We start from the raw sequence: 16,715 nt of genomic DNA, 5'->3' as shown, positions 1-16,715 counted from the left end.
CTGACCTCATGGGGGCTATCACCTGCTAGGGTAGTAGTAGTTAAATAAAAAAGTAAAAAAAAAAAATATATATTGTACCATTAGGATCTGTGGGAAAAAAGCCCTCCTTCAGTAACTGTTATCATATAAGTACAATGTTTTCATGTTAAAATTATGACAATATGGGCACCACTTCAGAGTTCATTCTACTATCAAAGTAACACTACAACAAAATTGTTGGTGTAACAAAATCTCATTGACTTTTATTTAATCCTTTCAAATCTGCAATGGAAGACCGCTATTCAGTTACTCATTAATGTCCTTATCAGGCTAGGTAACTGATAACATATTAAGGCTGCATGTAGACTTTGGGTATCAAGGGAAACAGTGACTCTAGGAGGGACCTGTTGTGTCTGCCAGCCCATCATCCACCATCCTTGTATCAGCACCTCTGTACTCTGTGTTCTCAGTGCTCTGCCTCCTCTCCTACTTTAAGTTCATGTGGTTTATATGAGGGCATGTCACCCACATTTGAATCATCAGGAGCAGAATTTTTCCTTCCTGGTTCAGGAATGTGCACACAATCCCATGCAGACCAATGGCAGCGAACTTCTGGATTTTGCTGAGCGTTGAAGAAAGCAGCTCTTATTCCAGTGGCATCAGAAAGCTCATAAGATGTAAGTCTTCAGCTTCTGGTGGCCATCATTCTGCCTGAGAAAGGAGTCAACTGAACCCTTTATAAACTGGCTTCAGAAAAAAGCTTAAAATTACAACTGGGCCATCAGATCAGAAGGTTTAAAAGAACAGGGTCTTACCACTGTCAGATTATGATGTTACAACACCCTGTCTGAAAATAAATGCATGCTCATTCCAAAGTCTCCAAAACCTTTTATTCTTAGAATCTAACCTTTTTCTAGGAAGTAGCACAGGGAAGGAGCATTGTTAGTAGTCATTTGACAAAAACTGTCCATTATTCTTGACATTAAAAATTGAATGAAATCATTAAAGAAATAATACATTGCCATTTATACAATATACTTAGGATCTGTGAATTCCAGTGATTAGATTTTAGTCATGACTGCCAAGGACAAAAGAGTGGCTGAGAAGCACATGTTCTCATAAGACACCTAACTAGTATACTCAGGGTGACTAATACTGCGGATTTAAACATAACACAGTTTTCCTCAGAGGAAACCATTTTAGTTACTAAAGAGCATTCACTTCTGACATCTCAACTCCTGATTTAAGTGGCTGCACACTCTGTACTTCAGTGCCACATTTAGGACAAGTAAAGTACATGTCAAACAAGAAACTGCTCTTAACACAGTAATAGCAGAAGATGTGCTCACAGCCTATGGTGTGGGGCATGGTGGGCCACTCTCCACACAGAGCACATTGTTTCCTGCTGTTGGCTAATGAGCTGTCACCATTAGAAACACCAGTAAGGGGGATGCACCACAAAGACAACTTCGCTTTCAACTTTTGGATGTTGATGAGCGGTAAGAGAAAAATAAGAAACTCTGCAAAACCATGCCAGAGAAGCTCCCTGTTCATATACTCAAAGCCAACCTCACGCACGTTCTGGGGCTTGCAAAATACAGACCGCATTCCTAGGAGACGTTCCGTCAAAGTTGCAAACTTGCCCTTTTGGAGGAAAATCAAGAAGTTAATCAACCCCCCCACTTTCAAAAGTCCAACCACAAAGTTTACACACTGTTTGGCTTTCCCGAATGATGCTAAATGATGGTTTCGAAACAGATCGTAGCATCGTTCTTCTAACCACTTCCCACCAATTGTACAGACAGCATACCAGAGCTTTTGGTTTTTACTCGGTGGCTGGTATCTCAGGGTTGGAGAAAAATCATTTTTGTACTGAATATTTAAAACTGACTGTCCCACAGTAGCATTTTTAGAGTAAACGGTGAATCGCCATAAAAAAAGCCACAAGAGGGCTTTTAGCTCAGGTTCAAACTGGGCTAACAGCCCTGGCTGAAATCCATGGAAGCACTGAGTAACCTGGGACCACACCAGCTGCTCCAGGGCCTTGTTCAATTCAAGTGCATCCAACTGACTTATTCTGAGCACCCTGTGTGTGTTCTTCATAATCTCTTCTCTGGAAGCCATGCCTTCTCCAAAGGGTTCTAGGAAAAAGCACAATTAGGAAATGTTGCCAGACAATGGAGATCTTGTACCATCTCTGCAACTCACATTCAGAAAAATGTGATACACAAAAGACAGGACACATAGAGAAAGGATGGGCCTTTGCATGGTGTCAAAAGAGTACACTGATCAATCACTTCTTACTTTGAACTCAGTTCTCTTTCTCCTTGCTTATCCTCCCTCTCTCCTTTCTTTCTTGTTTTACTTTTTTCATCTGGCCCTCCTCACCAAAGGAATTAAAGGTTTTAGCAAGTTGCATCCTACTGGTACAAATGCACCTCTTATGTAATCCTCCTTGCTCAGACAGTTTAACAGGGAGATAATAACAGTGCTGAGGCTGAATAACAATATGGCTGATGGAGAAATATATGCACTTAATAAATACAATGAACCATATGGAACACTGCAATGAATAGTAAGTCAAGACCTCAGTTTAATGCCCAGCACTTCTACTGATTCCAAAGGCATGCTTTTCAACATATCACTTAATCTCCTATTTAGTCATAAAGGTAGGAGGAAAAAAACGAACAATAAGTGTTTATTATTCTGTCATACAACTGCAGAAAATAAATACTAGCACAAAGCAACATGAATGCAGAAATGTCATTATTAAGGTACTAAAAAGGCATACATCATATACTTTCTAAGAAAAGAAAACTATGATGCAAAAATATAGTCTAAGATCACTTCACAAATACACTAAGGAAACAAACTGGTGCTAAAGGGTCACAAAGCTTTTATAATGAAATAGAGAAAGTTGGCTAATGGTTTGCTCAGTAGGACTTACTGATTCCAAATGCATTTATTACATGCCTACTATGTACAAGCCAGTGCCAAACAGTGTCTTGACACTGCACATTTTATCAATGAACGTGCAAATCCAAATTATGATATACAATCTGTTTAAATTTAGTATCTAAAATGGGCCCCCAACACAGAGGACTTGATCATGACCCCTAGGCCTTTGAAAGGCCTGACACACTAAAAGAAACAACACCAAGTGCGGCGGGGCAGGAGGCGGTGGTGGATGGATCCTGCTGAAGTTCACTGCCACCACTGGCCATGTGATCTTGGACCAGGCATTTCAGCCTATCTCTGTCTTTGTTCCCTCAATTACAGAGTAAAGGCTGATGAGAAAATGACCTCCAAGTCCTATCAAATTCTATTACTTTATGATTTTTACTAAAAAAATGTTACATGTAATTTGTTAGAAGTTAAAAGGACTTCAAGGTGTATGCTGAAAAAGTTGTATGTCTTAAAATTGGAGTATCTTTACAATGAAAGAATTTCTCTAGGAAGAAAATTTTAAATTACCCATGGATCCCAGAAGACTTAGGGGCAGGAAGTTCAAGTACAGGAAACAAAAGTGACTGCTAAATAATAGGTTGTTTAGTGAATGCTCTTTCCCTCCCAAACCAGGTGTATGATAGGAATGCTTCTCACCCATTCTGCGTGATCTCACCTTTTCCCCCTTCCTGTAGTTCTATCAAGCCTTCTAAGCCTACAGCAGCGGGGATTTTGGCTGTAAGTTCTTTTGTGAAATCCTTGCTTCATACTGGTCAGGAACTATAGGAGAAAAAAAAGGGGGTTAACAGTTTTCTTTGCTCCCCTTATGAATCTAATTAATAGATTTACCAAGGGCTGTTCTTTGTCCAAAATATTTTTCTAATCCATTCCTTACTCTATCCCCAGAAGCCTTTCCCTAAATTCCGCTGCTGTCATCTCCTCTGGATTGTAGCTAACAGGTGTATCCTACCTTCTACCTCCTTCAGTACATTGCCCACCCTGTAATCCTGCAAAAACAAGCCTCCCCAAATTGCCAATGAGCTTGCCTGTCTTCCTAATGCTTTGACCTCTCATCATAAAGTACCCCTTCTCTTGCTCACTAAGGGATATTTTACTCCCTGTGTACTTTGCTGGGAATAGTCCATTCCTAGTCTTTAACTGAAAACTCATCCTAAATTCTCAAGCACTGAGTCAGGCATCATTTCCTCTGGACTCTCCACATTTGGTTAGCTGCCTCCTCTAGGTGCTCCCTGGCACTCCCTTCTTACTTTATCTAGACCTTTCTGAAGTGTGTACACACTACTCTTTAATGGTCGATTTCCTCCAACAGAAGATAAGTCCTGTTGCAAAGATTTGAGTCTTCACAGTTGACTCTTAGCAACCAGTACAGTGCCTGGCACTTAAGATGCATTGTACGAATACTAGATGGATGGCTCAAAGAACAGAGAAAAGTCTGGGATGGGTGAAAGGTAGAAAATATAAATGCCCACCCAGTCAAGCTATTTCAAATGCCTGTATTGAAACTGTTACTTATTACTTATTTCACCATGTGTTCTTGCCTGTGCACCTGCTACTTAGCAGTTAAAAAGAGCCAGTGAAAGAATGATAGATCGGACCGTCTCAACCCCTGTGGATACTATAACGTAGTGGGGTGAAGACCAGGTAAGAGTGAGCTCCATAAAATGTCAGACAATTACATGAAGGTGTGGTAAGTGATACGAGAGCGGAAATTCAAGGCATTATGCTTACAATCAGAAAAGACTTTATGGAGAGGCAATACCTAAGCAGCCACTGAAAGGTAAGTGGTGCCAGGCCAGTGAAGGAAGGTAAGGACACCAGTCTAGACAGAGGGAAGACCAGGTGACAAAGACTGGAGGTTGAAGGACAAAAGATAAGGTTAGGAAGGAAAGCACAGGACCCATTCTCAAGGCCCTAAGAGCCAAGTTGAGAAGGCTGTATTTTATCAAGATGGTCATGGAGAGCCATTGGACAGTTTGTAAGAAAACAACTAATAATATTTCCATTTTACATAGCTTGTTTTGGCATTGCTGAGAACAGATTTGAGGCCGAAAGAATGGAGTCATATAGACCAGTTAAGATGATGGTTAAAATGATCTAGTTAGTAACTAATAATGGTCTAAGTTGGAAAGGTTATTAGTGGAAATGGAGAGAAAGAGGTACTTCTGAAAGCTATAAAGTGGCAGAATTGACAAGATTTCATGAGAAATAAGCCAAGCAGCACTGACTTGAGTAATTGAGTGGATTGCACCAGTAACTGACAGAAAGTACCAGTTCTCTGAAATGGAGAATATGCAGAGATACAGGTTAGAAGGGAAAGATAATAGATACATGTAGCTTTGGAGATCTGAGGCTCCCATGAGACAGCTAAGTGGAAAAGTTCATTAGACAGTTCTGTGAATATGGCATAAAAAATCTGGGTGGGGATGTTGAACATGGGTTCCTTCTCACTGGACTAATCTATTTTAATTCTAGTTGAATGATCAGATCAGGAAGGCAGTGACCCACACAAGACAAATGGATCTTGTCCGTTTTAGAACACATTTAAATTTCTTTGTAAAAATATAATCTTTTAATAGGTTCCCTATTTCAGCTACTATGGCATTTCATTGATTATGTTCACTGATATCACGTATCTGTGGGCTTTCAATCTCTCTATGCTGTGCACTTCCAACATCAGAGTCCTGTAGGCTCCTGTTCTTCTAATCCAGTGATCCTCGAATTTGAGCATTTATCAGAATCACTAGGAGGACTTGTTTGATAGTGGTGCCTCAGTTCCAGAGTTTCTGATTCAGGAGGCCTAGAACTGGGAGCCAAGAACTTGCATCTATTAACAACTTCCCTGATGATGCTGAGAATTATGGGATTAGTCCATTTCAAACTACAATTCGTAAGTACTTTGGCATATATATCACCCATACAGCTCAATGCTGAGTGCCAGCCCATCCACTCATAACTGGTTTTTCTCATCTTTATATCCAGGGGGAACTGACTAAACTGCACTGACGCAGGTGCTGTCTTTCTTCTATTAAGCAGTCCTTGTGAAATTAGAAACCATTCATAGCTTCCACAAACTCTATGCACATCAGTGCATCCTAGCCCTGCAAGGTGCTTGGGGCGCAGAGATAAAGACTCATCCTGGCCCCTAACCAAGGTCTGCAGGGAGGAAGTAAGTAAATGGACATCAACAAAGGTAGATGGTTTCACAGGTTCTTAAAGCCAATACACAGAATTTCAAAACTATCTTGATAGAAAAATAATTTCAAAGTTTACACAAAAAATTATCAATAAGATTATTTCTTTCACTTTTCCTACAGTTTACAAATTTTCTCTAATTAACTTATATCATTTATGTGACTTAAAAAAACTAAAACATTATTTGAAAAACCTCATAATAAAACTAAAATCTACAAAATTATTTTCCCAAACTTACCATATCACTGCTTATCTTATATTACCCCTGGGGAAAGTGCAAACTTCTTAAGTACAGACCCAATCTGGCCCAATTCTGTCTCCACCCCTGCAATCGTATAACCATCATTCTTCAGTGGAGACTTGAATGCAGACCATCTTTCAGTCCTGTCTCTGTCTTTTCCATGTGCCCACCACTTACCTTTCCTACCGACTACCCACAATGCCCTTAACTATCTGCCCTTCACATTCCAACTCTATTGCAAAATTCTCCACAAAATTCATAGCTATCACCAATTCCCATTATCACCAGTTTTAAACTGTGACAGCAGCTCTGTGACATGCACTTGAGCCCTCAACCATTTGTACTATGATTTCAGTCATATGAACACATCATCTCCTAACTTGACTATAAATTTAAAGGAAAAGCCTTCTCTTATACTTATTTCCCAAGTACCTGCCATCCACACAGTGACTGATACCTAGCTCAGTTTTTGTCATGCAAAATTCTACAATCATTCGTGGTATGTGGGGATATGGTATATGTAACTCGTGTATTGTAACAGTGTCTGTGATACAGACTTCATATTCTCTGATTGGCAAGATAAGGGAAACTCTGATTGTCAAAGTGCTCTTGAAAAGCACTGACCATACTGGACATCAACATTAAGTCCAGCACTACCAGTTCCCTCTCTTCTCCCCTATTCTCATGTTAAACTGGAAGGATTGCTATTTTCTTTCTTTCTTTCTTTTTTTTTTTTCCAGATGAGTGTAAGACAAAATATGTGGCTTGCATTAGAGGCCATTTGTGCTAATTTATGTATCTTTAAATAGTAGATAGAGTCACAATCAGTTCAGATTGTGGCTGATGAATATCTTATCTTACAGAATTTACCACAAAGACGGGCTTGTAGTAACTGCTCAATAAATGTGCTGAATGACTACGCAATGGAATGGGTGGTCTGGTAGCTCCTCGATCTGCCCACTGAATACTGTGAGAGCACCTATATGGACTGGATGGGGATGGAAGCTCTCTTTTCCTTGGGTTACTTATGTTTAGTGAGAAACTGGTCACAGAGAGTGGTTACTAAGAGGAGTCATTTACTTGAAATCCATTGCTTCTGGAGGAATCATACTGAGGAATATTTTGTAAAGATAGGAATTTTTGATAGCTGCCAGAAAAAGAAACTTAACACACTCTCTAACCAACCCAATATTTTACAAAATTCTTTCTTATCCCTCCTGTTACAGTTTAACATTTTTCCCCCTTTACTCCCCAGGCCTGGCCTCCCTGCAGATTAAGAACAGCTGAATCCTCAGATGCTCCACTAGACTAGCAGACTATTACTACACTGTTCTTCAGCCTTTCCCCTTACAGACGAATAATCTGTTTCTCTATTTTCTGTTTTAGGTTTTATTTTGCAACATTGCAGTCATTTTTGTGACCTCCTTTAGCTGTAAACATAGAACAAACACTGCATCACACACCCTACGTTGAAAGCAGAACCGCGGCTATTTAGGTGATGGTGGCAAAATAAAACAGGCAGATTTAAAACCAATCAGACCTGGGCTCAAGTTCTAGCTTTGTCATTTACTTGCCACGTAATCTTAAGAAAAGTCATTAGTCTCAGATTCTTCAAAAGGTTGGAAATAAGAGTTACCTTACAAAGTTGTTGAGATTAAACCAGATGATGTTATGAAAGTGGTTTGGAAACGGAAAAGCAGTACTTTTTATTATATTATTTCTGCTTTTCCTGGGGCTGGGCAGAAGAAGAAAAAGACTGTTTTGGCAAATCTCATTTCAAAAGACTGAAATCTTCATTATTATCCATACTAAATGCTTCAGTCAACCACGAAGTATAGATGACACCACTGAAACACAATTGTGGCAGTTAGACGTGAACATGATGGCACCTGTATGTGCACACGTGTGGGGGCCAGGCAGGAAGGGGCAGAGACAAGAGTTCAATAGTCTAATCGCACTCTTAATTGGCATCTGGTCTGGAAGGAGACAATGGAGGGGGATTCCGAGAGAATGAGGATGGGTCTCCCTGGGTAGTTGATGCCCACCAGCTTGGCATTTTCTGATCGGGAAGCAAAGAAACCTCAGGAACTAACACTGCTAATATCTGACTCTAGCATGTTTCACTGCACAGGGTATGGTACAGAGTCCAAGACAAACACCCAGCCTTATTTCATCATCAACACACTACATCCAGTTCATCCTCCTTTTGTCTCTCCCTCTGGCAGATGCAGTTATTCTGGAATACTTGCAAGTGAAACGGATGGAATTGAAATAGTTACAGGTTCAATTAATCTGATTATGAATCCTCTTCCCTCTATGGCTGTAGAGTATTTGCTCATAAGGTGTGGAACAGAGGAAAATGTTGTGAGGGCCTTTAAATTACATAAAGTTCTCCTCAGTATAATTTAAGCAGTTTGTGTTTTAGTGAATTCTAATTCTCTGACAAATGGCTATTCATTTTAACCAAGGGCACTGAGTGCCTGCCAAATGCAGGATATTCTCCTAGGTACCAGAGATTCGATCCAAATACTTAACTCTTAGTTAACTTCTTTTTATTCAAAAATTTTTAAAGAAATAGGGTGCTACTGTGATCAAGATTAATCGTTGGTGTCTGAGCAAAGAACGGATCTCGAAATGTGAAAACACAAAACTCCCCCAGGCAGAAAAGAGAAAAACGGTATTTAAGGCAAAGGAACAGGTTGTGTAAACCCCAGAAACGGCAAGCCGCGAGGCCTCGCCATGGTCCATCTGGGAGACACGGGGATGGCTTCCTACATGAGCTACGTCCTTGGTTACTTGGTTCCCATCAATGTGGTTGTGCTTGTTAGATGGAAGGAAAGAAACAAGTCATCCGCTGTGATCACAGCAGACAGGCTTGCCTGGAAAGACTGGATGAAGAGTCACCCCAGTGTAAAAAGACTCTGTTTTGAAGAGACTGCATTCGTTTTGTAGGCATGAATAATTATTAAAAGGGAGAGAAATAACAGGATATACATTTTAGAGGACTGATTTGGTGGCAGAGTTCAATGAGACTGAACAAAGGGAGACCAGCTACAAGACCCCTGGGACAATGCAAGGGACTTAAACTTTCTGAAAAAAGTCCAAGTAATTTAACTTGCTTCATTAAGAACCATGAAACTCAAAAAGAAAATTATAGTGTCCACACATTTTCAAGTAAAAAAATCACCAACTCTTTTGGTAAACCATACTTTCCTGACTCTGTTACACTGATTGCTATCCATGCCCATTACTGGCCAGTCTAGGTCTACTTTACTTTCAAGAGTTTAAATAAGCATTAACACTACCCATGTTATTGTTTCTTGTAGGTTAGTATTTAGTCTCACAAGAGTATGCTCCAACTTAAAAATATTTAAAAACAAATACAACTAATCTTTATTTTAAAAGTTGAGGCTGTTTTGAATCAAAACAAACACCATTAGATTTAATTGAAATTGATTTCTCCAAAATGCCAAAAATAGGCAATGTTTTTTTCCTATTTTGCCATGGAATCTCATTTCTTTAATACAGAATTCTATCACCCCCATCCTCTGCAAAGTATACTAACAAGATTCTAAAAGGTTAACACAGGGGAAAACATTTATGGCAAAGCAAAAAAAATTATAAAAATAATTAAAAGTATAATTGGCACTAAATTATAGTACTGTTTTGTGAAGGATGGGATATGTGAAAATGATGCTTAAGACAAAATCGAGACCAGATAAATAGAGCAACTACTAGGGTTAGCGTGATTAACCTGTCACATAAATATGTTTAAGACAAAATGATCTAGCAGTAAAAACTATTAAGAAGGTCTTCTGCTGACGTTTTATTTTTATCACTAGCCATGTTGCACTAATTTTCTTTCACAGAAAAAAAAACCCCCTGAAATTTGTTTATTAAGAGCAGCGATACATAACCTTATCACTTAAATAACTCATGCTTTCCTTTTATGCTTTTCATTTGCCAAAATAAAACTCTATCACCTCTACTGAATTCTAAAACTAACATAAATGATTCTATCTCACTAAAGAGAGAGGAATGTTTCAGGATGTATTTCAGCGCTTTTAGTGCATACAAATTATGAATGAATGTATTTTATTTAAAGACATGTTATTGACAGAAATCTATCAATAATAATGTGGGTATTGTCAAGGGCCTGTCGATATTAATGTAATTATGATTAAGAGGATGACATGGATTTTTAGCTATAATACCAAGTAACATCTGCTACATTGCTGCTATCAATACACACATTATTATTGACCTGTTCTGAGACTCTCAGTACTAGATGTATTACCATTAGGCATATTTGTCAATGCATGCTGCCTACAAAAATTCTACATTGAAATTTACAGTTCTGTAAACTTTGCAAGCAGCAGCATGTGATTCCTAAGTAATCTCCATTCCTTCCCTCCAAGCCTCCCCCTTCCCCACCCCACAACCCACCAACCCCAGGCTATCCTTCCTAAGATGCACAAGAATCAACTAATTTTTAGTATGATAATGTTGCTGCCACACTATCCTAACAGTTTCAGTAATCAAAATGGCGAGCACACATAATCATTTTTTCCTTTTAGGTTTTAAAAAAACTTTAACACTTCATATTATGAGTTTATGTGAATAAAGTTCTCAAACTGGAGATATTAAGCTTTGAACCTCCGGCCTACAATTTCCTTTGTGTGGTCACATAGATTTACTGTCCATTGTATTGAAATCAATACTAATAAATGGGACATGCATCAAAGAGGGATTTAACAGGATACTGATTCCCAGAACACATTTCAAAATGAGTATGAGAGTAAAAGCCATGGCTTGAGACCATTAGAATACTGTGACCTCTGACACTAAACAGTCCTAGGAGTCAATGACACTAGGTTCAAATCCCATTTCTGCCACAGACTTGCTAAGTGACTTGTCACTACTCCTTTGTTGCTCTCTTTCATCAAACATAAACCAAGTTTATAGATATCCCAATTGTGCTCCTTTGGATATGGACAAGTCAAATTTTAAAAATTCTGTTATGGACACTAGACCTGAAATTGGTCTTCAATGCAATCTTCATTAAATTCCAAACAACATTTTTTTTTTTCTTTTTGGGGGTGGGTATACAACAGAATGTTTCCAGAGTATATTTGAAGAAAAACTCCAAAATATCATTAAGTTTCTCAAAAAGATGAACAATAATAAGTAAACAGCCCTAGCAGAGGGGACATATATATATATATTTAATTTGGAGAAGAGGGAACTCAACTCAAATACTACAATCTTCAAGACAATAATTACTGGTACATAGTTGAGTACCTTACCTATTTCATTTACAGTATGTTTATTCAAATATCTAAAACTAATGCAAAATACTTTTTAAACCTTAAAACAGAATTCCCAATATCTTGAGCTATCTTCAGAAAGACATTTTTAAGAGAAGAGTATGGTATTCATAATCTTTTCTTTCAGAAAGTTGGTACTTCTGAGTGTTGAAGAGAGAAAGCATCTTGTGAAAATAGAGCACAGATATCTGAGTAAACATGGAGGGTGGGGTGGTTTCCAATCAGTTCTACATTCCAGCCCAGTTTCATCAACAGGCTGTGTAACTCTGGACAAGTCATGGTACCTCACTCTACTTTTCAGCAGTTTAAAAAGAAAGCCACTATAAAAATTTTGTCTAAAATTTGTATAGAAAATGTTTTAGGAAATCTTGGAAGAGGAAGAAAAAGAATAAAGAACGGCCATTTGCAAAGGCAGATATGGTAATGTTGACCTTGAGCCTGGAAAACGCTAAAGCAAGTGGAGAAACAAGAACAGAACATGGGAGACAGAGAAACAATCATCATGGAAAAACAGCAAAGCTTATGGAACACAATCCCCACCAGTTCGTGAGTTTACAGCTGCAGTAAACACGTGCCACTTCCTTGCCACTTATTGAGTGCTAACAAGTGACTGCTGTAGCTAAGGGCCCTTTGCAAAATTAAACAGTAAATCATTTCATCCTTAACAATATGATGAAAGAGGTTCTTTTATTGTTTTAAAACAAGGAAACTGAGGCACAGAGAGATTATCTGATTACTATAAAAATCACACAGCTAGAAATAACAGAGCCATGCTCTGAATTAATGTATTATATTGACAAGTGGTGATGGGCCTAAAAAAAATCAACAAAGGAAAGGTGTCCATGGACACTTGAGGAAGGCACCACAGGACATGCTGTTTTAAGAGGGTAAGTACTAAGAGAATGAGAGTACAGGCACGAACTACAGCAAAAATGCCAATCCAAGAATGAACAAATGAACCATGTGAAACATGAAGCAACCATCTTCAAGTACTTTATACATTTAGAAAAAGGAGCTAGGATCTAATGGCCTAAGAAAAAAATTCTGAATGACGTGAAAATTACTGAAACATGCATCTCATTGCGTATTTTATGGCGCTGGGGAAAATGTGGAAACAACCACACAGGAACACAGGTCTTAGCAACGGAAGAGGAGCAAGTACAATATGACACATATTATGTGCTTTACATTCTTTATCTCATTGAATTCTCACAACACAGTAAATATTATCATGTCTATTTTAAGAAGACCAAAATTAAGGCTTGAGAAGATGACCAGTAACTGACCTGTTAAAGACCGCACTGTCAATTAGTAAATTTCTGGTAAACACTAGAGAAATTGTGGCACACACAAAAGGAAGTAGTAAGCACATTTGGTAAGCCTGGATACAATTCAATACTACATTGCTCAAAGCATGATTTTTTTTTTCCCCCTCAAGACCAGACTGCTAGTCACTCTCAGGACTGCAGATTAGGAAAGAAATGACAGAAACATGGTCAAGTTGTCCATGTTGCCCATGTTGCATGTCATCCACATCCCCTCTCCCTGCTTTTATACATGCGGTCGGAGAACCATTCAGAGACTGTCAAATCTATACAAAGAGAACATGTGGGTGCAAAAATGAGGCACGAACACTCATTTAATGATTAGGAACACATACTAAATGCAACATAGAGGCAATGTCAATTCATGTAACACTGGAAGAGAATGATTATGCTTAATCAAAACAGAATTACTCTAGAGCTCTTGGTTTTTATGTTTTAACAATAAGTCAAGTCACATGGATTAAATTTTATCTCACCTTACTGACAGGCAGGTAAGAAGGGGAGGCTCCAATAAAAAGAAAATATTGAACAGAATAAAAGCACAGGAAGGGTATTTGGTCGTGTAGATGGGGAAAGGCTGGGGAAAAGTGATTACCAGCGCACAATGGAAAGTACAGAGGGTGCCCACACCCCACTCTCCCAGTTTCCAGTTGCATGTACAGGAATTGCAGCACTAGCATTTGCAGCACCAAGATTACAGACCCTGGGCAAGAGAGCAGTGAGGGATTTTTCTCCCTGGAGGGTTCTTCCACATTCTGAAGGCATGGCATGAGTCATTTAAAGACTGCTGTCATTTCGCAGGAAAGAGATAAAGGGAACATCCAATTTGTTCCTAGGTTCCCCAACCCAGATAATCAAGGGAGGTTTAAAAAAAAAAAAAAAAAAAAAAAAAAAGGAGCAAGTGACTCAGAGCAGAACTTTTGTCCAGAAACAAAGATTGTGTGTACGGCATACATGTCCCTTATGCTATGGAAACCAAGTACATGTGACACTGTGAGGAAAACATATAGTTAGGACCATGAACTTTCCTAGCAATGTGATGTTGGGCAAGACTGCTAAGGCTCCCCTACCAAATACGTCAGATGAAAATACCTGCCTTCCTATTCTTCCTATTACAAAGATGATTACAACCTTCTAATACAAGTAAAAATTTTATTGCTAAAATAAAAGGGTAGAGGGAAGAAATAAAATAATTATGATTCTGATCCTAAAGAAAGAATTCAATTTGAAATATCTATAAAACAAATGAGATTGAACATAGACATGCTTATGGCTTTTAGTAATGAATTAACTGTGCCCATGTATCTTTAATTATTAAAAAATAATGAATAAATGTACATTAAATAGAAATGAATAACTACTCTAAGAAACAGAATTTAAATGCTAGAAGGAAACATAGATCATTTAGTTTGAGACAGGAACTTAATTGTCTTAACAGAAACCCTGTTTTTCAAGCAAAATATATAAAATAGCTGCTCTGTTTGCTTTATCTTTCCCCTACAGAGCTCCAAGGAATTTCTTTAGCTCTTCTATGGAACAGTTTTAAAACTAGACGTTGAGTTCTACCCCTAATTTCTAAAAATGAGGAGAATAAGGCCAAGAGGTAGAGCTGGTTAAAGGAAAACCAGTCAGGTCTGTAACTCAACTTCCTTGACTAAGTGTAGCATTCTCTATGTCCTGTTACTTTTATTTGCCTTCTGTTTTCTTTCTTTCTTTTTTTTTTTTAAGGAAAAAAACTGAAGGGTTCTCTTTTTGACTTTGTAAATAATTCCACTCATTCTCTTCTTTCAAATCTACTTCTGGCTCACAAACATTCAACTTTAATCTTTCTGGGTACAAATAATTGATAATATGGCTCAGATCAGAGAGTAAGTGAAAGAAAAAAAATGCCAATAATATAAAGTGAAAGAGAAAAATGCCAAGTTAACTATCCCAAATTTATATTCGGTTGAGATTTAACTAAAGGCAACACATTAAGGAAAGGTGCTCAGGCTACAAACTGTGACGTGGATGAAGCCTCAGTCTCCCAGTAATTGCTTTTAAATGTTAAGGCACACAATTTGTTCCAAAACTATCATGGAATGTTAGAACACGTTAGACCTGAACGTTCAACAATTGGTCTCAGTCAGTGAAATGCCCCTTTTCTCACAAAATGTTGTATTATTGGAAAATGGAACCTAAAGAAATGAAGAAACAATAAATTTTACCTTCAGGCTCCCAGGTCTCAGAGGAAAAATGCTAATGATTCTCCTATTTCTTATCAGAAATCAGTATTGATTACAATGAACTCATCGCAAGCAATTCTAGGAAAAGTGTTCAGTAACTCTTCCTCCACAAGAATATTAAAACTTTTCAAGTGCATAGGTTTTCAAAAATGTGGGAAACTTCAGCACAGTTTTTTAATTTTGTACCAAATATAACACTATACATGTACCACTGCTAAGAAGTGAAGTGGGGACCCTGCATAGTTGTTGAGCCGTGCACAATTTAATTACAAGGGCCGCCGAAAGCGAGGCAAAGATTTGTCTCTAAAAATTCACTTCGTGGAATGCAGCGAACTCTTTTTTTTCCCTTTTATTGGTGCGATCCTAAGCCTAATTTTCGGAGTTTAGGTTTGCTTCCTTGCCTTTCCCAAACTCACACTGAGATTTGCCTCCTTTAGGAAGTTAGGAAGCCAAAGAACTGGGGGACTCAAGCATAGGGCGACCATGTTAAGGCGGTGAAACTGCACGCCCTCCCAGCTGAAAGGCTGACCTCGGGTTGTACTGCGGTTTCTCGGATGGACACTAACCTTACATGCCCCGCTCCACGGAACTTTCTCTGAAACATTCTCTAGGAAGCTTGACTTATCCTAGCCGAACCAAGCCTTCCCAGGCTTCCGGAACTGGCAGGCTTCCGGGGCGTCCCAGGACCCGGAAGTGCCTGGAAAAAAAAAGGGGAAATTAAACCAACGAGAACTACGGTTTGGCTAGTGTAGGAAAACCCGCGAAGGCCCGGGAAGGCCCGGGAAGGCCCAGGAAACCCAGTAACAGCGAACATCGACGAGACGAAGGGCCGAAGGGCCGAAGGGCCGAAAAGCCGAAGAGCCGAAGAATGCACCGCGCGAGGTGATTGGTCAGCTGGCCTGTCAGAGGAAAACCGTCTGTGATTGGCAGGAGAGTCGCGAACCCGCCAGCCCCCGGTCTGAGCCGCGCGTGATGAGGCCCCAGGGTCAAAGGGCGGCTACGGGGTCGAATCTCTCGGGGCATGGCTTTCCCTGACTTCGGCCGCGGATCCGGACGAGCGCCGCGGGGTGGCGGCGGGGCCGCTCTGCATTCCTGGCTCTTACCTCGCATGCCCTGGGTGGAGGGCCCACTGCAGGATATTTTCGTGGGGCGGGGATCTTCGGGTGGGGCGTCAGCCTGTAGGTTGGGTGCGCGTAGCCAGGCGTGGGGGTTTGCTGACCGCTGCGGGCTCAGGAAAGCGGGTGGCCAGTTCCAGACCGAAGGCCTGTAGGGCGGGCCGAACGCGGTAGCGCAGCTGGGGCACCGAGTCACGCTGCAGGGTGGGTCAGAATAATCCCCGAGCTGGAGGAGAGGGGGATAGCGAGTCGTCAACCCCTGGGAATCAGGCAGGATTTCTAGGACTGGAACCCGAGGGAAGGTCTGTTTTGAGCGCTCACCGGGATATTTTGTGTAGCCGGAT

At 39.7% G+C, this 16,715-nt stretch overlaps 1 protein-coding gene across 2 annotated transcripts; it reads right to left on the bottom strand.

Moving 5' to 3' along the window:
• Positions 1 to 213: 213 nt before the first annotated feature.
• On the bottom strand, positions 214 to 16,089 carry PEX2 (peroxisomal biogenesis factor 2). 2 transcript variants are annotated; one of them, XM_054595100.1, is made up of 3 exons: positions 15,823 to 16,089; positions 3,602 to 3,705; positions 214 to 2,120 (listed from the first exon to the last, which is right to left on the bottom strand). In XM_054595100.1, exon 3 carries the CDS (start codon positions 2,101 to 2,103, stop codon positions 1,186 to 1,188), a length of 918 nt encoding a protein of 305 aa, XP_054451075.1. In that variant the 5' UTR covers positions 2,104 to 2,120; positions 3,602 to 3,705; positions 15,823 to 16,089; the 3' UTR covers positions 214 to 1,185. The 2 variants fall into 2 exon arrangements, with proteins under 2 accessions (XP_054451075.1, XP_054451076.1); XM_054595101.1 differs by lacking the exon at positions 15,823 to 16,089 and adding an exon at positions 15,239 to 15,380.
• Positions 16,090 to 16,715: the final 626 nt, after the last annotated feature.

Source organism: Pteronotus mesoamericanus, unplaced genomic scaffold, assembly GCF_021234165.1.
Source record: "Pteronotus mesoamericanus isolate MK-2021 breed Mesoamerican mustached bat unplaced genomic scaffold, CSHL_Meso_final scaffold_54, whole genome shotgun sequence".
Classification (NCBI taxonomy): Eukaryota; Metazoa; Chordata; class Mammalia; order Chiroptera; family Mormoopidae; genus Pteronotus; species Pteronotus mesoamericanus.
The sequence above is the reverse complement of the archived record's forward strand: the minus strand, read 5'-3'. Positions and strand labels throughout refer to the sequence as shown.

Bases quoted from the DNA above. Each gene is read 5' to 3' on its own strand.
- PEX2 (XM_054595100.1), bottom strand. From the start codon at position 2,103: ATGGCTTCCAGAGAAGAGATTATGAAGAACACACACAGGGTGCTCAGA.